Source organism: Anneissia japonica, unplaced genomic scaffold (genome assembly GCF_011630105.1).
Source record: "Anneissia japonica isolate Jap-2015-1 unplaced genomic scaffold, ASM1163010v1 scaffold288183_len337429_cov161, whole genome shotgun sequence".
NCBI classification, from domain to species: domain Eukaryota; kingdom Metazoa; phylum Echinodermata; class Crinoidea; order Comatulida; family Comatulidae; genus Anneissia; species Anneissia japonica.
Genome location: NW_022702858.1, coordinates 227,996 through 249,364, shown reverse-complemented (window position 1 = coordinate 249,364; position 21,369 = coordinate 227,996). Strand labels below are relative to the sequence as shown.

At 32.7% G+C, this 21,369-nt stretch overlaps 1 protein-coding gene across 1 annotated transcript; it reads left to right on the top strand.

Annotated features, from left to right (window-relative positions):
* The first annotated feature begins 8,825 nt into the window (after nt 1–8,825).
* Nucleotides 8,826–17,136, top strand: LOC117104088 (stimulator of interferon genes protein-like). The gene is made up of 8 exons (XM_033244745.1): nt 8,826–8,952; nt 11,366–11,439; nt 11,579–12,104; nt 13,712–13,820; nt 14,639–14,883; nt 15,668–15,848; nt 16,231–16,401; nt 17,075–17,136. The coding sequence occupies exons 2-8, from the start codon at nt 11,408–11,410 to the stop codon at nt 17,134–17,136; spliced, it is 1,326 nt and encodes a 441-aa protein (XP_033100636.1). The 5' UTR covers nt 8,826–8,952; nt 11,366–11,407.
* The last annotated feature ends 4,233 nt before the right edge of the window (nt 17,137–21,369 follow it).

Below are 21,369 nucleotides of genomic sequence, written 5' to 3'. Positions count from 1 at the left end.
ATCATTACAATGTGCAAATCATTTTTGATGACTACCGTGCACGGTAGAGTCTTTTGGGATTAATGAGTGCAAAGTGAGCCATGGCTGGGGACAGGGACACACAAAAGGTCCCTGGTCGGAGTGCAGGGGGCCCGGCAAAAATACACAATATATACGATATCGTGGTAAACCAATTTGAGTGGCTTCTATAATATTTAATCATTATATTATATCCAGACCAAATCAAGCAACATGGACACAATCAAAAAACTTATACAGGCTTGTCGAGGAGCCGCCAGCCGGGATCTGCAGCTAAAAAGCCTTTGAAAATCCTGTAGTTCTGAATAACTAGAAAACTATATTGACAAGTCCTCTTAATAGCTGAACGATTAATCACGAACCCAGGTAGCAAAGAATGGCTTTTGGCCAGCCGTAAAACGTAGTTCAACGAACTTAAAAAAAACGTGCGCGTCGATATTTCAATTCGCATTAGAAATTGGTTTTCAAAAAGTATTTTCGTAAGGCATTATACCGTGGGGCCCTACTTAATATCATTGAATGGAAATCAAATTGAATGAAACAAGAAAGATAGGCCTACGAGTGTTGTGGATTCAAGTTTAAAAAAATCTTGATTGCTGTGAAGTGAAGCATGGATGGTGTTAGCGGGATGTAAATTATCTTCAACGATGCATAAAAACTAAACAACATTTAACAAAAGGTATATACTGGGCCTATATTCATAATTTCAAAAAGCATTTTATAGTGCATTGCACCTTAAGAGTAAGACCATGAACGGTAAAGAACTTTGACCTGAGAAATAATTATGTATTTTGTGCCATGGAGAAATGACTGCCGGTACAGACCATAATGACACTTTTTTTTTTATAAGAACACATTTTATAAGAACAATGAGGCTGACAATGCTTAAAAATTAAGAACAAAATAAGAACAAATTGAGGATCAGATAAAATGTCAAATGAAATTTTTATTTAAAAAAAAAACCCCAAATCTTATAGGCCTATTTGTACCTTAAGTTCAGTAGGTGTGATTTCATAATACTCTCTATTCTACAGTACAGTAGGTGTACCTCCTGTCAGTTGGAGCCATTTTTAGCGGAGCCTTTTTTACTCGGGCCATTTTTTCCAGGCCTTTTTTCAGGAGCAATTATTCAACTTATGCCTACATTCCGGTACAGTACAATGAATACTGTAATACTCTGAAATTCACAAAGTGCGTAAAATAAAAACAAAAGAACCGAAGAACATTTTGAGCCTGAAATCTTCCAAAAAATAAGAACACTGAGCCTGGGCAAAATTTTACTGGTTCTTATATAAAAAAAAGTGTATAAGATTTGCTTGCTCTTAACAGATGTTTTAATTAGACCTTTTTATTTATTTATTTTTTTTTTAAATTTATTTATTTATTTATTTTTTTTTGGTCTGGTGCCATATAATTTCCGGTGACAAAAAAAAGGTGAAGTGATGATCAGCTGAGGGCGCTAACTCGCAAAATAAGGTGATTTTAGGTGATTTTTAACTACTTGCAAGTGATTTTGAGAGGGAACGACTGGGGGAGGGGCGCGAGTAATATTTAGAGGGGCGAACCCACTAGATACGCCGATTCGCCCAGATCCGTTCCTGACGGATGCGCGTGCCTTCAAAATTGGTTCTAAGTTCAAAGCAACTCCATGCCACATAGCATCATTCATCAGATAAATCATGCTGGATGAAAACAATATGTGCAAAAACACATCCATGATTAATTTTCTCTCTTATAACATAAACATAACTCGTAGTTAGCCTCACAGTAGGCCTATATAAACTCCACTTCCATTCTTCAGGTGGCGAGTCACTCGCTTTGAATAACAATTACATTTTTATAATGTGTGGGTGTGTGTGTGTGTGTGTGTGTGTGTGTCAGCCAACCATTTTGTTTTCTTTGAGTCGCATTATTGTTATAATAATATCGTCATTTATTATTATAATGTTGTTGATTTTTGTGCTTACAAAGCCTGCCCTCTTTCGACTTTGTCATTTTTAGCACAGATAGAAAAACCACACCTCAAACGAAAATCCGTATGCTCTTTGACGGTATCAATTGATCGGCTGAGCTGTATACGTTTGTATATTTTACTTTTGTTTAGTGAGTAGCTGTAGATAATATAAAAACATTCAGATTAGATAGCAAAAAGTCTATATTTCTATTACTTACAGTTCTTTCTAACTGAATTTTATCGTTGGTGAGATATAATATGCAACATCAATGCTCTCTTGTACTGAGGTGGAGTTGCTCAGGTCTTCATGCTTATGTTTGTTTTTTTTGTTACTTCTTCGGTATGATTTAATTTATGTTTTGCAAGTACTTTTTACTTTGTATTTTTTTTCAAGAATTGTTTAAAATTGTTTTGTAGTTATTATGGCAATGAGTCACTGAGTTCCAATCGGTAAAATAAGGCCTGCGCGGGGAATAGGCCTATATCCTACGCGCGAAAATTTAGCCTACTAACGGAAATTCGTCGGCGCATTTCGGAAAATATAATGGCCGATATTCACGCAGATTTTTCCGAAAATTAGGCCTTGACCATCTCTTGACAAAATAATGACTGCATTTTGCGATTCTGCGCCCCTTTTGCAGTGTTTATATCCACACAAATTTGAGCTATGGGATACAAAGAAGTCTAGAATGTAAAAAAGCAAAACACCCTCGATTATAACCCACTCGGACAAAACCACCCATATTAGACTATACCATTGTTAAAAAGCGGTGGCAGTAGGGTCATTTAAGTGTTTTATTTCAAAATCAAAATCAAACAATACAATAATTAAGTAGTATTGTACTTTAAATAAATAGGCCTATATATTTGATAACAGTTTTTAGAAATTAATGTGTGTAGGCCTGTCATTAAAAAATTAAAAAGGGTTAGCAAAAAGTAGACAAATAATAACTACAAACTAAGCATGCTCTACTTAATAATATCTATATAGATTCAATTCGAAATAGCTGTTATTTCATTCAAAATGTAAATTACATTAATAATAATTGGAACAATTGCAAAAAGCAGAAGAAGAGTTAACAAATTAAAAAAAAGGGTGATTAAAATGAATTAGCAGATGAGTTGGTCTTAAACTACTTCGCATATTTGGTTAGAGAAGCTATCAGCCATTTCAAATTTGATGGATAAGTTATTTTTGTTGAAAAGTCCTTTTATAAATAAAAATAAAGTTACAATACTAAAATACTAGGAAATACTATAATACAGTTAATTGATCATAAATGGTACTTTGTTAAGAGGGTTGATAATTCTGAATTTGATTATGATATGGATGATGATGATGATGATAATAATAATAATAATAATAATAATAACAACAACAACAATAATAATAATAAAAATATTATGAATAATAATAATATAAATAATAATAATATAAATAATAATAATAATCATAATAATCATAATAATAACAATAATAATATTTAAACCATGATAATTGATTTGTTTTTACTTAATACCTTATTAATATTTTAATCTTTTTTCCTATTATGATTGACTTGTCTATAATGTTTTAATTGTTTTTTACTCGTTATTGCATTAACACTACTTTGTGTTACTTTTTAAGTGTGAACAGACTTTTCATAGGAAAACCACCAAACACTTCTTTGGTATTTTTCCCATGCTTTTATTTTATTTAATGTATTTTTAATTGAAATTGAAATAAGAAAATATACAGTATTAGTTACATTTGTTCTCATTCTCTATAAACCTTACCAGCCATCTAGACAAAGTTCCAGTCCCTAAATTTGTCTTAATCAGTGAAAAAGTTTAACTATGAATCTATTTTAGCACCGATGGCGTTCCATAATACTTATTTGCATGGCGTTCAATAGTATTGTATTGTTGTGGGATTTAATTCCCATCCAAATTCAACAACGTAACAAAAACAGACGCTGAATTTATAACAATACAAAATTCTATATGAATACATTATGATTGAAATCCAGCCTACAATTTGATTTTATATTTTACTGTATTTTAAGTTGCTCAATTGTAGCACACCAGTTTTATTCAGACCTGATACTTTGGAAAAAATATTATCATCATCTTTATAGTGTAGTGTAATACTAGGACATAATTTTGCATGGAAAAGACTACAAAAATCAAAATTTAAAAAGTACTTGTTAAGTAGTAACATATAGCTTATTTGATTTTGTTTGTTTTTTCGTCTACTGAATTTAAGGATTGTTTTTAGGAAAGCATTTCTAAATCGTTGATCTGTTACAGCATGTTATAAATAATAAAAGAAGTGGTGGACAAATTGTAGAAAATACTAATATGTAGAAAGTACTTTTTTTTTTATCTCCGACAAATGGTGGTTTTTCTTTTCTTTTTTTTTTTTTTTGTGGTGGGAAGAAAATTATTGGGGGAGAGGGAAAATCCCACTTCCCCATCTCCGCCACTGCAATATTAAGAAAAGGAATCATATTTTGACCCAACATGTTTTCTCATGGTCAATAATACTGCAGGATGTTGTGAAGTGAAGCAGATAACTGTGAGTGTGACAGAGACATGTCGAATCTGAAGTGTGAAAATCAATCAAGGCTTTAAATTTATAAAAACAAAAATGTGGTATAAGCATTGCAATGGGTTGAAATCATGGTCAATTTGTATAAATCTAAAAACTGATTTTCTGTTTCCTGCTAAAATTTTTCCTAAGTATCATAATGACAGTTACAGTATCATTTAATTAATAAAAAGGTACAATTAAATGTGTTAATCAAATTTGATCTTTTTCACCTTTGAAAATCAAACACCATATATAAATGATTCAATTTTCTCCTATTTAGTATTAGTATTAGTATTTATATACGCTATTCATAGAAAACTATGTCATAGCGTTTACAGAGTTGAATAATGATTTGAAGCAATTAGCTCAAGTTAGTTTTGAAAAAAGATATGTTTTCAGTAGTTTTTTAAAAGATTCAACATTTATTGATTCTCATTCGTTTTTCCTTGTGATTGTCGCCAGGATTGTCGTTTTGTTGTGATTATCCTTTCGTTATAATTGTTGTTTACGATTATCGTTTCATTATAATTATCGACAGTGGCGTCACAGAGTTTGTGGGGCCCTGGCGGTGACTGTTATGGGACCTTTTTGCACTGCTGATCAGGTCACCCAGGAAAATGAGTTGCTTATCAGAACATCATCAGGATAATCATCATTATAATGTGCAAATCATTTTTGATGATGATGACTGCATGGCATGGGCGTGGGGGACACGTCCCCCACATTTCAAAGTAGGGGGGGGGGGACCATCATATCGATTGTCCCCCCTCCACTTTTCACCAATCTTCTATAATTGAAACCCCACTTTTGAAAGTGAATGGAAAGAATAACAATTACGCATGACTTATGAATTTTTTCTTTTCACTTTTCCAAGTGCGGTACGTATTTTCCGGTCCAAAACCGAGTGTAAAAACGCAATTGTTTATACATTTCGTAACCATCTCAGAAACCACTAGATCGATTTTATCGGTGCAGCAGTTATCAGAGGCTAAATTTATTGTGAAAACAATTTACTGAACATTGTTAAAATTGGAAGCGTGTATACTTATTAGGCCAATATTTTTATAAACTTAAAAGTGCACAATTTCTACTATAAACGATTTATTCCTTTTGTATATTATTATGCCCCGTACGTATATACTAGTGTTTAATATTTTCTACATACAACGGATTACTGTTTTTCCTAATTTCAAAAAATTATAGTTAGTCAATTGAATTTTATATAGCCATTATTAAACAATAATTATACAGCCTTTGACACGGACATGTTACGTTGACGCAATCTCGCAATGACGTCATAATAATCAGTCACGGATTCAAGTGGGGCCGAGCCGACCCTAAATTTTTCAAAATTATTTAAAAAAAAAAAGGAAAACACAAAGGAAAATTATAATTAGGATTTAGGTCTGACAGTGCCATTTCCGGCAATCTAGAGGTGTCATAATCATAAATTTTCTTTCCTCAGCCCCAACCATGGTGGGGCTGAGGTGATCTACTTTCCAAAATTGTGCAAGTCCCACCCTGTCCCCCCCTCTATTTTCTTTTCCCGGTAATGATAAATTAAGTAAATCACAAATTTATTGTGAAATCAAAATGCTTGTGTGCTCCCTATCGCCTTAGTCCTATTTTATCGTAAATTAGACGGCATTATTTCCACTCACAATTATAGTGTAGTCGCAATATTACTTACACAAAAGAGGTGAAAAGCAAAAAAACTCTTGATTGATTTTAAAAGTACTGTACATGCAAAAAGACTATTAAAATTAATGTCTGTTTTAAGCTTATTTGTTTTTCATGGTTCGAATTTTGAATACGTCACAAGCTAATCAGTAGATAATAAACCATTATTTTTATGAATGTTGGTTTGCACGAAATATATAAGCGGGCATAATTATGACTAGAAGGATAATTTTAAAAACTTTTTATGAGTATTTCAGTGGCAGATTCAAGGGGCCCAGCCGGCACACCATCCCCCCTTTTTTTTCGATTTGAAAGTGGAAAAAATGAAAATTATATTCAAATTCAGTCTGAGAGTGCCATTTTTGACCAACTAGAGGTGTCATAATCATAAATTTTCTTTCCTCAGCCCCCAACAACCATGGTGGGGCTAAGGTGATCTACTTTCCAAAATTGTGCAAGTCCCTCCCTGTCCCCCCTCTATTTTGCTTTCCTGGTAATGATAAATTCAGTAAATCACCTTCATTGTGAAATCAAAATGCTAACTAATATTTTGTGTGCTCCCTCTATCTCCCTAGTCCTGTTTGATCTTAAATTAGACTTCATTTCCACTCACAAAATACTGTAATACTCTGAAATTCAAAAAGTGCGTAAAATAAAAACAAAAGAACCGAAGAACATTTTGAGCCTGAAATCTTCCAAAAAATAAGAACACTGAGCCTGGGCAAAAATTTTTTTTTTTTTGGTCTGGTGCCATATAATTTCCGGTGACAAAAAAAAGGTGAAGTGATGATCAGCTGAGGGGCGCTAACTCGCAAAATAAGGTGATTTTAGGTGATTTTTAACTACTTGCAAGTGATTTTGAGAGGGAACGACTGGGGGAGGGGCGCGAGTAATATTTAGAGGGGCGAACCCACTAGATACGCCGATTCGCCCAGATCCGTTCCTGACGGATGCGCGTGCCTTCAAAATTGGTTCTAAGTTCAAAGCAACTCCATGCCACATAGCATCATTCATCAGATAAATCATGCTGGATGAAAACAATATGTGCAAAAACACATCCATGATTAATTTTCTCTCTTATAACATAAACATAACTCGTAGTTAGCCTCACAGTAGGCCTATATAAACTCCACTTCCATTCTTCAGGTGGCGAGTCACTCGCTTTGAATAACAATTACATTTTTATAATGTGTGTGTGTGTGTGTGTGTGTGTGTCAGCCAACCATTTTGTTTTCTTTGAGTCGCATTATTGTTATAATAATATCGTCATTTATTATTATAATGTTGTTGATTTTTGTGCTTACAAAGCCTGCCCTCTTTCGACTTTGTCATTTTTAGCACAGATAGAAAAACCACACCTCAAACGAAAATCCGTATGCTCTTTGACGGTACCAATTGATCGGCTGAGCTGTATACGTTTGTATATTTTACTTTTGTTTAGTGAGTAGCTGTAGATAATATAAAAACATTCAGATTAGATAGCAAAAAGTCTATATTTCTATTAATTACAGTTCTTTCTAACTGAATTTTATCGTTGGTGAGATATAATATGCAACATCAGTGCTCTCTTGTACTGACGTGGAGTTGCTCAGGTCTTCATGCTTATGTTTTTGTTTTTTTTTGTTACTTCTTCGGTATGATTTAATTTATGTTTTGCAAGTACTTTTTACTTTGTATTTTTTTTTTCAAGAATTGTTTAAAATTGTTTTGTAGTTATTATGGCAATGAGTCACTGAGTTCCAATCGGTAAAATAAGGCCTGCGCGGGGAATAGGCCTGTACCCTACGCGCAAAAATTTGGCCTACTAACGGAAATTCGTCGGAAAATATAATGGCCGATATTCACGCAGATTTTTCCGAAAATTAGGCCTTGACCATCTCTTGACAAAATAATGACTGCATTTTGCTATTCTGCGCCCCTTTTGCAGTGTTTATATCCACACAAATTTGAGCTAGTTTTTGATGTATTCCCGCGAATATATGGGATACAAAGAAGTCTAGTTGAATGTAAAAAAACTAAACACCCTCCATAGAATTGATTGGTGTGGGGGGGGGGGGGGTGGCGAGTAGATGAAGTGATGATCAGCTGAGGGGCGCCAACTCGAAAAATAAGATGATTTTATGTGATTTTTTAATTAATTGCAAGTGATTTTGAGGGGGAACGACTGGAGAAGGGGCGCGAGTAATATTTAGAGGGGCGAACCCATACGCCGATTCCCCCAGATCCGTTCCTGACGGATGCGCGTGCCTTCAAAATTCAAAAAGTTCAAAGCATGCCACATAGCATCATTCATCAGATAAATCATGTTGGATGAAAACAAAATGTGAAAAAACATCCATGATTAATTTCCTCTCTTATACAAAAACATAACTCGTAGTTAGCCTCACAGTAGGCCTATATAAACTCCACTTCCATCCTTTAGGTGGCGAGTCACTCGCTTTGAATAACAATTACATTTTTTTAATGTGTGTGTGTGTGTGTTTGTCAGCCAGCCATTTTGTTTTCTTTGAGTCGCATTATTGTTATAATAATATCGTCATTTATTATTATAATGTTGTTGAATATTTATGTGCTCACAACGCATGCCCTTTGTCATTTATTTTTAGCACAGATAGAAAAACCACACCTTAAACGAAATATCAATACAGTATTCTGTTTGACGGTACCAATAGATCGGCTGAGTTGTATACGTTTGTATATTTTACGTTTGTTTAGTGGATAACTGTAGGTAATATAAAAACATCCAGATTAGATAGCAAAAAATCTATATTTCTATTATTTACAGTTCTTACCTACTAACTGAATTCTATCGTTGGTAAGATATAATATGCAACATCAATGCTCTCTTGTACTGACGTGGATTGGTCAGGTCTTCATGCTTATGTTTTTTTTTGTTTTTTTTTTGCTACTTCTTCGGTATGATTTATGTTTTTAGTACTTTTTACTTTGTATTTTTTCAAGAATTGTTTAAAATTGTTTTGTAGTTATTATGGCATTTAGCCACTGAGTTCTATTCGGTAAAATAAGGCCTGCGCGGGGAATAGGCACGGAATAGGCCTATATCCTACGCGCAAAAATTTAGCCTAATAACGGAAATTCGTCGGCGCATTTCGGAAAATATAAAGCCCGATATTCACGCAGATTTTCCGAAAATTATGCCTTGACCATCTCTTGACAAAATAATGACTGAATTCTACGATTCTGCGCCCCTTTTCCAGTGTTCATATCCACACAAATTTGAGCTAGTTTTTGATGTATTCCCGCGAAAATATGGGATACAAGAAGTCTAGAATGTAAAAAAGCAAAACACCCTCGATTATAACCCACTCGGACAAAACCACCCAAAATAGACTATACCACTGTTAAAAAGCGGTGGCAGTAGTGTCATTTAAGTGTTTTATTTCAAAATCAAAATCAAACAATACAATAATTAAGTAGTATTGTACTTTAAATAAATAGGCCTATATTTGATAACAGTTTTTAGAAATTAATGTATGTAGGCCTGTCATTAAAAATAAAAAAGGGTTAGCAAAAAGTAGACAAATAATAACTACAAACTAAGTATGCTCTCCTTAATAATATCTATATAGATATATCAATTCAAAATAGCTGTTATTTCATTCAAAATGTAAATTACATTAATAATAATAGGAACAATTGCAAAAAGCAAGAGAGTTAATAAATTTTAAAAAGGGTGATTAAGATGAATTAGCAGATACATAAATATATGAGTTGGACTTAATCTACTTTGCATATTTGGTTAAAGAAGTATCAACCATTTCAAATTTGATGGATAAGTTATGTTTGTTGAAAAGACCTTTTATAAATAAAAATAAAGTTACAATACTAAAATACTAGGAAATATTATAGCACAGTTTATTAATCATAAATGGTACTTTGTTATGTGGGTTGATAATTCTGAATTTGATTATAATATGGATGATAATAATAATAACAATAATAATATTATAAATAATAATAATAATAATAATAATAATAGTAATAATAATAATAATTAAACCATGACAATTGAATTGTTTACCATTTTGATGTTGTTCATCGTTTTCTTTAATGCTATATTTTGATCTGCATTTTGTTTCCTGGTCATTTGGGTTGTTTTATTCTTGTATGTATCTCAGTTTAGTGTATTATTGTACTTTTTCTGATGTTTCTATATATTTTGCATTTTTATATGTTTCTATTTTTATGTCTATTTTATACTGCTGCTCCTTGAAATATTTTAACTTGTACTTTGGCCTCTGGGCCACGATATGTTGAATTTCTAAAATAATATTGAATTAAACTACTATTATAGTAGTTTAATTCAATTTTATCAAATTAAACCATTTTTTATGGTTATAATAACCATAAAAAATGTTATTAATGTATTAGAACTTTGTGTTGTGTTACAGTCATTAAAACGAATGGAAGAATTCATGCACACAGTGATTACTGAAACCTACAATGCTTATGTCAAAAGAATCAAAATAACTAAAGGAAGTCACAGTGTAACCTATCCTACTGAATAAAAACAAGCTAACCCAAGACTGTCCATCCCACTGCCCACCCCACTTAAACAATGGGCCTACTGAATAAAAACAAGCTAACCCAAGACTGTCCATCCCACTGCCCACCCCACTTAAACAATGGTATACCATTGTTTAAGTGGGGTGGGCAGTGGGATGGACAGTCTTGGGTTAGCTTGTTTTTATTCAGTAGGATAGGTTACACTGTGATTTCCTTTAGTTATTTTGATTCTTTTGACATAAGCATTGTAGGTTTCAGTAATCACTGTGTGCATGAATTCTTCCATTCGTTTTAATAAGCATCGGACAATGACCACCCATAAAGGACTATAGTCCTTTATGGGTGGTCATTGTCCGATGCTTATTTTCCATGGTGGTTTTGTCTGATTCTCTCTGGTTAGTACCTACAACTTTGTTTTTACAAAAGTAAATTATACTTAGTTTGGATTGCGTTATCATAGAATTAATGAAATTTATATAAGCCGGTAAAATAAAAAAAATGTATTAAAAAACCAATGACACTACACATTAACAAGCTGCAGAAATTATTATGTTCAAAAGAATAGTCAGATCTTCTTTATTTCCTATAATTATGTTATTTTGGTAACTTTTCAGAATAAGCTCACTTGGATATCAGCAGAAAATTAACACTGTGAAATGTGGAACTGGTTGAATAATATAATTCAGGGGTAAGTGTTTGTAAATTTAATAGAGCTATTATATCAAAACACTTTCTGTTATCATCAACTTTTGTCAAGATACAAATTACCGAAATGTAATCATATTTAACACTATTTATTGTTTTTAATTTGGATTTACTTTTCATAGGAATCCACCCTTGGAAGCCAATGGGTTCGGAGAGATACCAAAAAAGCGAGGCATTTTGGCAGGGGTGACAGCAAGTATTTTTATTGTGTTATTCATCATCTACTATTTAATTGAAGTCCAGTCTGAGCAACCAGAAAGCTTAAAGAGAGCACTCCATGCTTGTCTCAACCATTCTGCCGAGAATTGTAAAGATACTCCAATTCACAAGTATCACTGTGTCCTCGCTTTGTTTTTCACGTTTTGTGGCGCTATCTGTGGAAAATTCATTGAATGCTTTTGCGTGTTCACTGAGGAATTCCGGCATGTTAGCAGTCGCCATGACAATTCGTACTGGCAGACTTTCAAGAGCTGCTTCCAGGCGTTCTTCACCAAAAGATCAGCCGGAGCATATATTTTGATGGTTATCATGTACTTCATGGTGATTGATGTTGAAGTTTATGAGCATGTGAACCTCAAGTTGTACTTGCTATCATTCATATCATCAGTTGGTGTCACCCTGATTACAAACTATGCGTTTGGTTTTAAGGTTTGTGCAAAATAAATTTATCTAAAAGAATGCCATAAATCAGTTGTACAGTACTAGCACCAGCACATTTATTTGTAGAATATCTGTAATAAGTACTATGGAACGGCGCTAATGCATTTTAGTACTCACCCTATCTCTAGCCTTAACATTAAGATAGCAGGACTGCTGTTGTGGTTAAGGTTGGGGTTATGGTAGAGTACTAAAATGCCTTAGCACCTATGGAAATTGTTCAAAAGCAGTGTTTAGTGAAAAAAAAAATATCCTTGTTGGTGCAGTGCTAGCCTGGGTTCCAGGCCCTAATTTTAGGTTACTCACTCTTTATTGCACTTAGTGCGCGCCATACCTAATTTAATTGGCGTCCCATACTCGATTATTCCGTCTATCTCTAAATTAACTTTCTTGTTGGTGGCGCTGTCCAGAATGAGAAAAATAATAAAAAATAAGAGATTTGTGGCAAGTCTAGTGCAGTGCTTGTTAAATTTCAGTGCTTCAAAATTCGAGGGAAATAAGCTTACAATACTAAATTATTTACTGTAAGTCAGCAAACAGGCTCTTTAAAGGGCACTTTCATAAGTATTTTTTTTCTGTGTAAATGCTCTTAAAAAATTATTAATAAACACTCTAACCATCTTTGAAAAGTTATGCATTCACCCAGCATATTGTTAGTATTTTAAACCATTAAAACTTCATAGATGTCACATATAGTATAAGTAATTGCAAAGCAAAAACAATTAATCGGGAATTGTTACTTGTTACTCTAAAAAACATTTCAGATTTATTAGCAAATGTAAAGGCAAAATGACAATCATTCAAAATTAAGTTGATAAACATTACACATAGAAAAAACTGTTAGATAGTCACGTCCACCTACGTCAAAAATGTGTAAAATATTGATGCGAATAAAAAAAATGCTTCATAATTTATTTCAACACTGCATAAAAAAATGTGCAATTTTGTGACTGGAAATACACTTTCTTTAAAAAACAATAAATTAAACCAGTTTTTATAAAATATTTAAAATATTTGTGCTAAATGAAAACAGTCCCTTCCTCTTAAAAGCAACATTCTGTTGTTTCGACGAAAAAAATAAAAATAAACCCTACTGCCCTTATTACGTTTTTAAAAAAGTAATTAGAATTCCACCAAAATGTATTAACACAAGGTGGTTTAGCAGTTATTTCCATTTAGGTTCTGAACCTTGTGTTCTTCGAACCAAGCACTGACCATTGGTCGACCATGCTTAGGATACCCTGGCTTGCAAATGTTGTTGAGCTTTGTAGTTTGAACTACTTCAGCCCTAGATGCAAACAATTTCATGGCTTATTACATGGAAAAAAAGTACACATTTACACAATGTGATACTTTACATTTGATCAAATTATGCCTTTCAAATCCTAAATAAAGAGTTAAACCAAAAAGGGTTTAACTTTAACTCTAACCCTCCTTTAAGGGTCCTGTTGTTGGGGAAATCAGCAGTCCCATCCTGGACACAATATTTGTGGGCCTTATACACTACCCATTGTTTGATACATTAAAAAAAAATATCCTGGAAAGTGCATTAGATGTTATCTGAAATAACATGAGGTTGGATATGCTTTATCTTACAGACACTGTCGATAGTTGAGGTAAGTGAGATCCATGAATCAAGTAACACAAATGTTGCGCAAGGCATGGCATGGAGCTACTTCACTGGATACTTGAGGATCATCCTACCAAGTAAGTTGGTTTAGGCCTACTGGAAATTTATAACTTTGCATCTTTTACAGCCTTCTAAATAATGAAATTGAATGCACTGAAATCCACAGCATTTATTTGTCAAATATACAATACATTGCATTTTAAATTCATTTTTATTACAATTAATCTAATAGAAATATTAATTATTTAATATAGGAAAGATTTAAAACAAGTAGCAAAAAAAATGAACAAGAAATAAATATTAAATTTACAAAGTTATTGCTAGGATAAAAAGTGGAATAATATTCTTTAGAATCAGAATAATTTTTAGCAGTACAGTAGAACAAATTAATAATTTTTTTTTATCCAATTCCAGAATTGTGAAGACCACCTAAATTCACATTTTAAAATATTGAATTATGTTCGATAAAGTTTACAATACACCTATCATTAGGTCTATGCTAGTTTATAGGCTCATAGGTGATGGTGTAACCCCATACTACAGTAAGGGTGCTAGCTTGGTAATTTTTTTTGTCATTTCCTTGCTTTTCATTGTCTTTTTTTGTTGTCTTCTTACCTATTGTCGAGCACATAGAAAAGTTGTTTAATTGTGCTATATAAACTATTATTATTATTTTATTAATAAACATAGTATTAATACTTATTTGAATATATGACAAATTTATATTATAAAAAACATTAATTATAAAAAAGAGAAACATTACACACTGTAACACACTGTATCCATTGCACAACAAAAATATGAGGCAGAATTACACTGATTGGAAAGAATCTAAATCACTGTCAGATGTCATCGAAAAATCTTTCTGAAATGTGTACTGATCATTTTTCCTAAGAACTGAAAGAGACTATAAGTAAAGACGATAGATGGAAAACAGAGATGGAGGCTATGAACTTGCCATGCAAATTTTTTGCCATTGTGCCGCTCAACTGTAAAATTCCTTCTAAACTCGGAGAAAGCCCTCTACATGAAGGAATTGAATTTGAGGATAAGCTACCAACATTGTTAGTTGATAGAGCTGGTGTCAAAGAGCGACCATATGTCCACTCTGTGTACAAAATTCAGAATGCTGATGGCCATGTAAGTGTTTATGATCGTAACCTTCATGTTATAAAACATTTACTGTACAATTACAAAAGCAGAGCTTATAAAAATAATCATTTGCATTAAGGCTTGCCTCAATCTTTACAGCCTTTTAACAATGTCATTGGTTTAGGGCAATTTTCTCTCAAAGAAAAAGAATAAAGCTTAGAAGAAAAATTATAATAAATATCAAGAAAATAAAAACAATAAAAATTCAAATTAATAAAGGTGCTAGAAATTTAAGGGGGTTTCGCCCTTGCACCCCTACCGAGGTGGACAGCGCAGCCACATCTGTCTAAAACTCTGTGTCACTGTTACAACCGGACATATTTCATCAGTAAAAACTGGTTAAAACAGGATCGTCTGTAAAAAGTAATATTAAAACTGAGCGTAAAGCAGTATAAAAGCCCTCAGTGTTAAATCAAACATCCACTTGGGCCCCCCTGACCCAAGTCACTGTAAGTTGTAAACTTTTTCAATAAGCCAAATAAAAAACAATTATGATTTACTATTTTCTCTGTAAAACTCCTTACTGGCAGAAATTTTAGGATTTGCAAAATAATAATGTATATGAATTGTGTAAAAAAAAAATTGAAAAAGTGAAAGAAGGTAATGTATTCAATTATAAATGATGTGCTTGACTAGTAACATATATAGGGATGATGATGTCATATTACACCCAAATATGGGCATACCACATGTTTTTGTTAGACAGATAGTTTAGACAGAGCTTTAGAATGCTTTACTGATTCTTGAAATTTTATTTTTCAAATTTTTCCAGTCATATTTTGCAATCTGCGAGTATGTAACGATCATCGACACATTGTTCCAGATGTCTGATTCGAAGCCAGTAGACAAAAAGCTGCTGAAAGAACAATGCCGTCTGCTTGTGAGATATCTCCAGGAATTAGTTGATGATGATCCAAATTGTAGGCGCATGTGCAAGATAGTAACATTGTCAGGTAGTGCAAAAATAACAAAATAATATTAATGTGAAAATGTGTGACGCAGCGTGTAAGGCATTGGACTTTCAATCGGAAGGTTGGGTGTTTGAGACTGAGGCTCGTCACACTGCTCGCTTTCTCCTTTCGCAAGACAGTATGAGAGTAAAAAAAATAATAAGCACTTTTTAGAAAAACATGACGAAATTGATGTGCCGTCAGGCATGAATATTTTCTAGTTTATAATTAGAATCTGAATGTGGTTGTTTTTATTGGCAAATTTATAAATGTTGATACACAGTGGAACTCAGTTTATTGTACAGTACGGTGATAAGAATGTTTCTCCAAACTTGCGAGTAGCAATTCGAATCATGTTGACAGTAGCTATAATTTCAATGGCTAGTTGTGAGCGCTCATTCAGCAAGCTCAAGCTCATACTGCCATACCTCAGAGCCACAATGGGACAAGCGAGGAGCTGCTTTGGCACTCCTTAGTGTGGAGTGCAATGAAGCAATGAACTTTGATCATGTTATCAACTTATTTGCTGATGCAAACACGCAAAATGCAGTTGCACGTTTAAACAATGTTACAAATTCAGCAACTTACATGACTCTACTATAAGATAAATTTATAGACTAAGCTGTATGCGATAAATACAACAGCCTTACAAATTAGGATAACGGTAAAGTTGTATACAAAGTTGCAAACATCGTAATACACTTTCAACAGTTAGAGAAAGACCATACAATCAAGGCCTATTAGAGAATAATAGTTATTCGTGTTTAAATAATGTTATTTACACAGTTTGTTTATTTTTACAGTGCATGGTACGGATGTACAGTACTGATATGCTTAAAGCCTATACAACCAATATAAATTTATTTACAAATAACATAATTATTATTGGAGGGGAGGCACAATTTCCTATTCCTTCCCCCGAGCGCCAAAACCTCTAGCTACGCCACAGAGAGTAAATGCTTTCTTAAGCCATAGGGGCTATTGCTTATCTCCAGTCCAGTGGCTGTTGCTTATCTCCAGTCCAGTTTCAGTAGTGAGAAGCGAATGAGAATATAATACTCAACTTAGAGTGGCCGCTAGTAGCAATATTTCTAAAAAACCTAACCATTCCAACTTCGCCAAACTGCTTCTACAATAACCAACCTAAAACGAATTAATGGTTCAATTGATACAGGGCTTTGATAATCAGTTTACAGAGCATATTTTAATTGAAATATTTTGTCTTTCAGGTGAAGACCGCCCTCTTTTGAGAGATGTCCTCATTGATAATATCAGAGAATTCGAAATATGATATTCCTGGAAATTAGTGATGGAACATCCAACTGGATTACTGGATTTCTTCCCTTTGTGATTTTTGAGAAAAATTGAAAAAATGCTTTAAAATTCATTAATGTTGAATGGTTTAGTCAATAAATGTTTCCCATAAAAGAGGTTAAATATAAGGCTGAAAAACAGAAAAGCCCCTGGATTACAAAGGGAATAGCAAAATCAATTGAAACTAAAGACAACCTGTATAGTACATACAGAAAAAAAACCAACTCCCGCAAATAAAAATAAATACACAAAATTCAGAAACAAATTAACAACGCTTATTAAAACTAGAAAATCAGAATACTGTATTACAAAAAAGAATTCAGTAAAAATAAAAATTTTTGACACGATAGACCACAACATACTTCTGGATAGACTAGAACATTATTGTATAAGAGGTATAGCACTAAAATGGTTTCGTAGCTACCTAAGTAATAGGGAACAATATGTAAATATTGAGAGCTGTAACTCTCTGAAAAGTAAAATAAAGTGTGGAGCCCTCTGTTGTTTTTGATGTTTATAAACGACATTGTAAATGTATGTGAAAATTTAACATTCATCCAGTTTGCTGATGACAAAAAAATTTTTCTATAACACAATGATGTAAAGGACGACTACTCAATGTGAAACAACGAATTGACCGGCTCTCTGTTTGGTTTAAATATCAACGAAACAAAATTTGTCATCTATAAAAGCAGAAACACGTTTATAGATATAAACGGTCTGGAACTGGTAAATAACGGGTCCATCATAGAAAATGTATAAGAAGTAAGATTTCTTGGAGTTTGGTTAGATCAATCACTTACATTCAAAACCTATATTAACATGGTAGCAGTTAAAATTTCAAAGGCGATTGCGATGATTAACAGATTGAAACACTTCTTCCCAAAAAGAGTACTTTTAACAATTTACAATGCCCTAGTATTACCACGTGACATATAAACCATGCAATTACTGTGTAGGGCTCAGCTAGTCAAACAGAATTAAACAAACTACATTTGCTTCAAAAGAAAGCAATGAGAATTGTGTGTAAAGTTGATTATTTTCATCATATTGGCGGCCTATTTAAAGAAAATAACTCGCTTAGTATTCATGATCTATATGTAAAACAAATTAAAATAATCAACTTCTAAAGTTTTTAATAATTTATTTCAAAAGATGGAAAACATCCATAATTATCAAACAAGAAACAAACATGATTACCAAATACCTATAAGAAGAATTAATGTAGGACAGCAAAGTGTAGTATACAGAGGTAGTACAACATGGAATAGCTTACCTGACCACATGAAAAAAAGCAATAGAATTGGAGTTTTTTTTAAATGTATTTGAACCTACTTAATCAATAAATATGTAACATGATATTAATGTGATCTTATAATAATAAAAATAGTGAATAGCAATTTGTTCGTGCGATGGGATTGCGCTTCAACTATTATTGTTTGCTTTATTGTTATTGTATTGTCATATTCGAATTCTCGTTTGTTCCGCTGCAAGCCCTGCACACATTATTTTGGCAGTATGCAGTTCTGAAGTCCATGATGTAAGTGTATATTATAATCTGTAGTTAATTCAATTTAATGATATGTGTGCATTGATACAATAAGTTATAAGCATGTTATATTATAATATGTACTAATGCTGGTATTGAATGTATTGTGGATATTATTGTGCTATACATTTACATAAGTTAATATTGTTCTTATTCTACATTCCGCTATGGAGAGTAATTGTTATTACTTATAATTGTTATATCCTTGTTTAGTGATTAATATACTGTTAGCTTGGTGGCCAGTAATAGTCTGAAGCTACAGAAGTTTTGGTAGCCATTATTAGTCTGTAGTTTCAGAAGTGTTGTTGGAGTGTTCAATAGTCTGTAGTTTCAGAAGTGTAGTTGGAGTGTTCAATAGTCTGTAGTTTCAGAAGTGTTGTTGGAGTGTTCAATAGTCTGTAGTTTCCGAAGTGCTGTTGGAGTGTCCAATAGTCTGTAGTTTCAGAAGTGTTGTTGGAGTGTTCAATAGTCGTAGTTTACAGACTGGTGAATTAAGCAGACTCTAGCTTGAGGTAAATACAAGTTATTACACCATTTAGGCTATGCTATTTAATCATCAAATTGTTTCTGATGTTGGTGTGTTGCCAGGTTATATCAGAATTGTTGTTAAATTGTATTAACTTGCCTAATGTTGTTATGCTCGATATACTATATAATTATAACGCATTATATAATTCTTGCTTAGAATGTATATTTTGCAGGGTTTTGTTTCGTATAGTTCGCTTTGGTCTATGTGCAAATAAAACATTGAATGCTATACTGCCCCGCCTTGACAAAAGGAAGCAACTGTTGTTTGCATTGCATTGAGTAATTAAGGAATATAGAGCATGTTGATTTTGTCACCTGCTTCCTATTCTGGTGGTTTTTACTGTATTTTTAGTCTCTTACTTCCTTTTTGTATTGCTAATTACTTGTTAATTAGTGGGATTTGAGCATACTCAAATATATCAATATGTTCCAAATTATTTGTTCGTTGATAGCTACTAAAAAACCTGTTTTTTGAAAAATTGTCAGTTACTGTACTTCCTTTTGTCATGGTGGGGAAATAATTAGAAATAATAACATGAAAGGGTCATGTAGTAAGCATAGCTTTAAAGCACATGACCCGTCTGAATTATGCACACATATTTTTATGCAAGACAGATGTCTTGTGATTGATTACCAACTGAGTCAAACTACTCAAGGAAGATTGTACCTCCCTTTTCGATATCTTTCTAAAGTCGAACCACAACATTTATATGAATGATTATCTAGAAAATATGTGTGCATAATTCAGACGGGTCATGTGCTTTAAAGCTATGCTTACTACATGACCCTTTCATGTTATTATTTCTAATTATATTTCTCTGTAAACACAACATTCATTAAGATGTTATTACTATATGTGAATTGAATATGTTAAGGGAAGTGAGTAACATGGAATAAATGGTACATAGTACCGCGAACTACTAACAATCATTTATTACCAATTGTACACTTATTCAAATATTCCTTGGGCACTTTCTATAAATCCTATTTATCATTATTACTGTATTTATATTTACTACATATTTTTCTAAGCCAAAGTTATTACAGTTTTCCATTTGTATATAATTAATAATATGAAAATAATATTAATAAATGTGCACTTATTCAAATATTCCTCAAACACTTTCATTAACATTATAATATTACCATGATTGAGTGCAATTATTCAAATATTCCTCAAACACTTTCATTAACATTATATAGTATGACCAACTTGCATTTATTTACATATTCATAGAGCACCTTCTATAAATCCTATTAATTATTATTTATATTTACTACATATTTCTCTAAGCCAAACTTAATACGGTTCTCCATTTATTTTTGATTAATAATATTAATGTAATATTACCATCTTTGCACTTACTCAAATATGCCTTGAGCACTTTCTATAAATCTTATTTATTACTATTAAATTTTTGTTTTTTAATAAAATATAAGTAACAAGCTTTGGTAACAGGAGGGTCAATTGAAATTCTTTTTTAATCAATATTTTTAATGCCTATTATTGTATTCAAGCATTTGTATTTCAGGAAAAAAAATTGTTCATTTAGGGGAAGGGTAAACTGCAACTGTGCACTTACTCAAATTACTATATTTATATTTACAGTACCACATATTTCTCTAAGCCAAGGATATTTTTGATTGGGAAAAGCAACAAGCTATGGACACAGGATTGCCATTGGAAATTCTTTAGAATTTTAAATATTTTTAATGCCTATTAATGTATTCAAGCATTTGTTTTTCAGAAAAAAAAATGTTCATTCATGGGAAGGGTAAACTAATATCAAATACATTCGCACTCCATTTGGTCAGCAATACGAAACTATGACACATACTGCAATATTGTGGCTTGTATTCAGAATATTGTATTTTGAGATAATGTAGAATACACAACTGCTTTTAAAATCATGAAGGCTTGTAAATCCCAGGGTGTCATAGACAGGGGTGGATTTAGAGGCTCCACCCCCTTTTGAAAAGTAAAACAAAAAATTTATTAAAATAAAGAAAAAGAAATTATTGATTGCCCAAAACACCTTAGAGGGTATTTTCGGGCATCAAGAAAACAAATATTCCGCATTGGGCATGCCTGGACCATCTAAGGTAGTGTTTTCTCTCGATCGGCCCACTTTT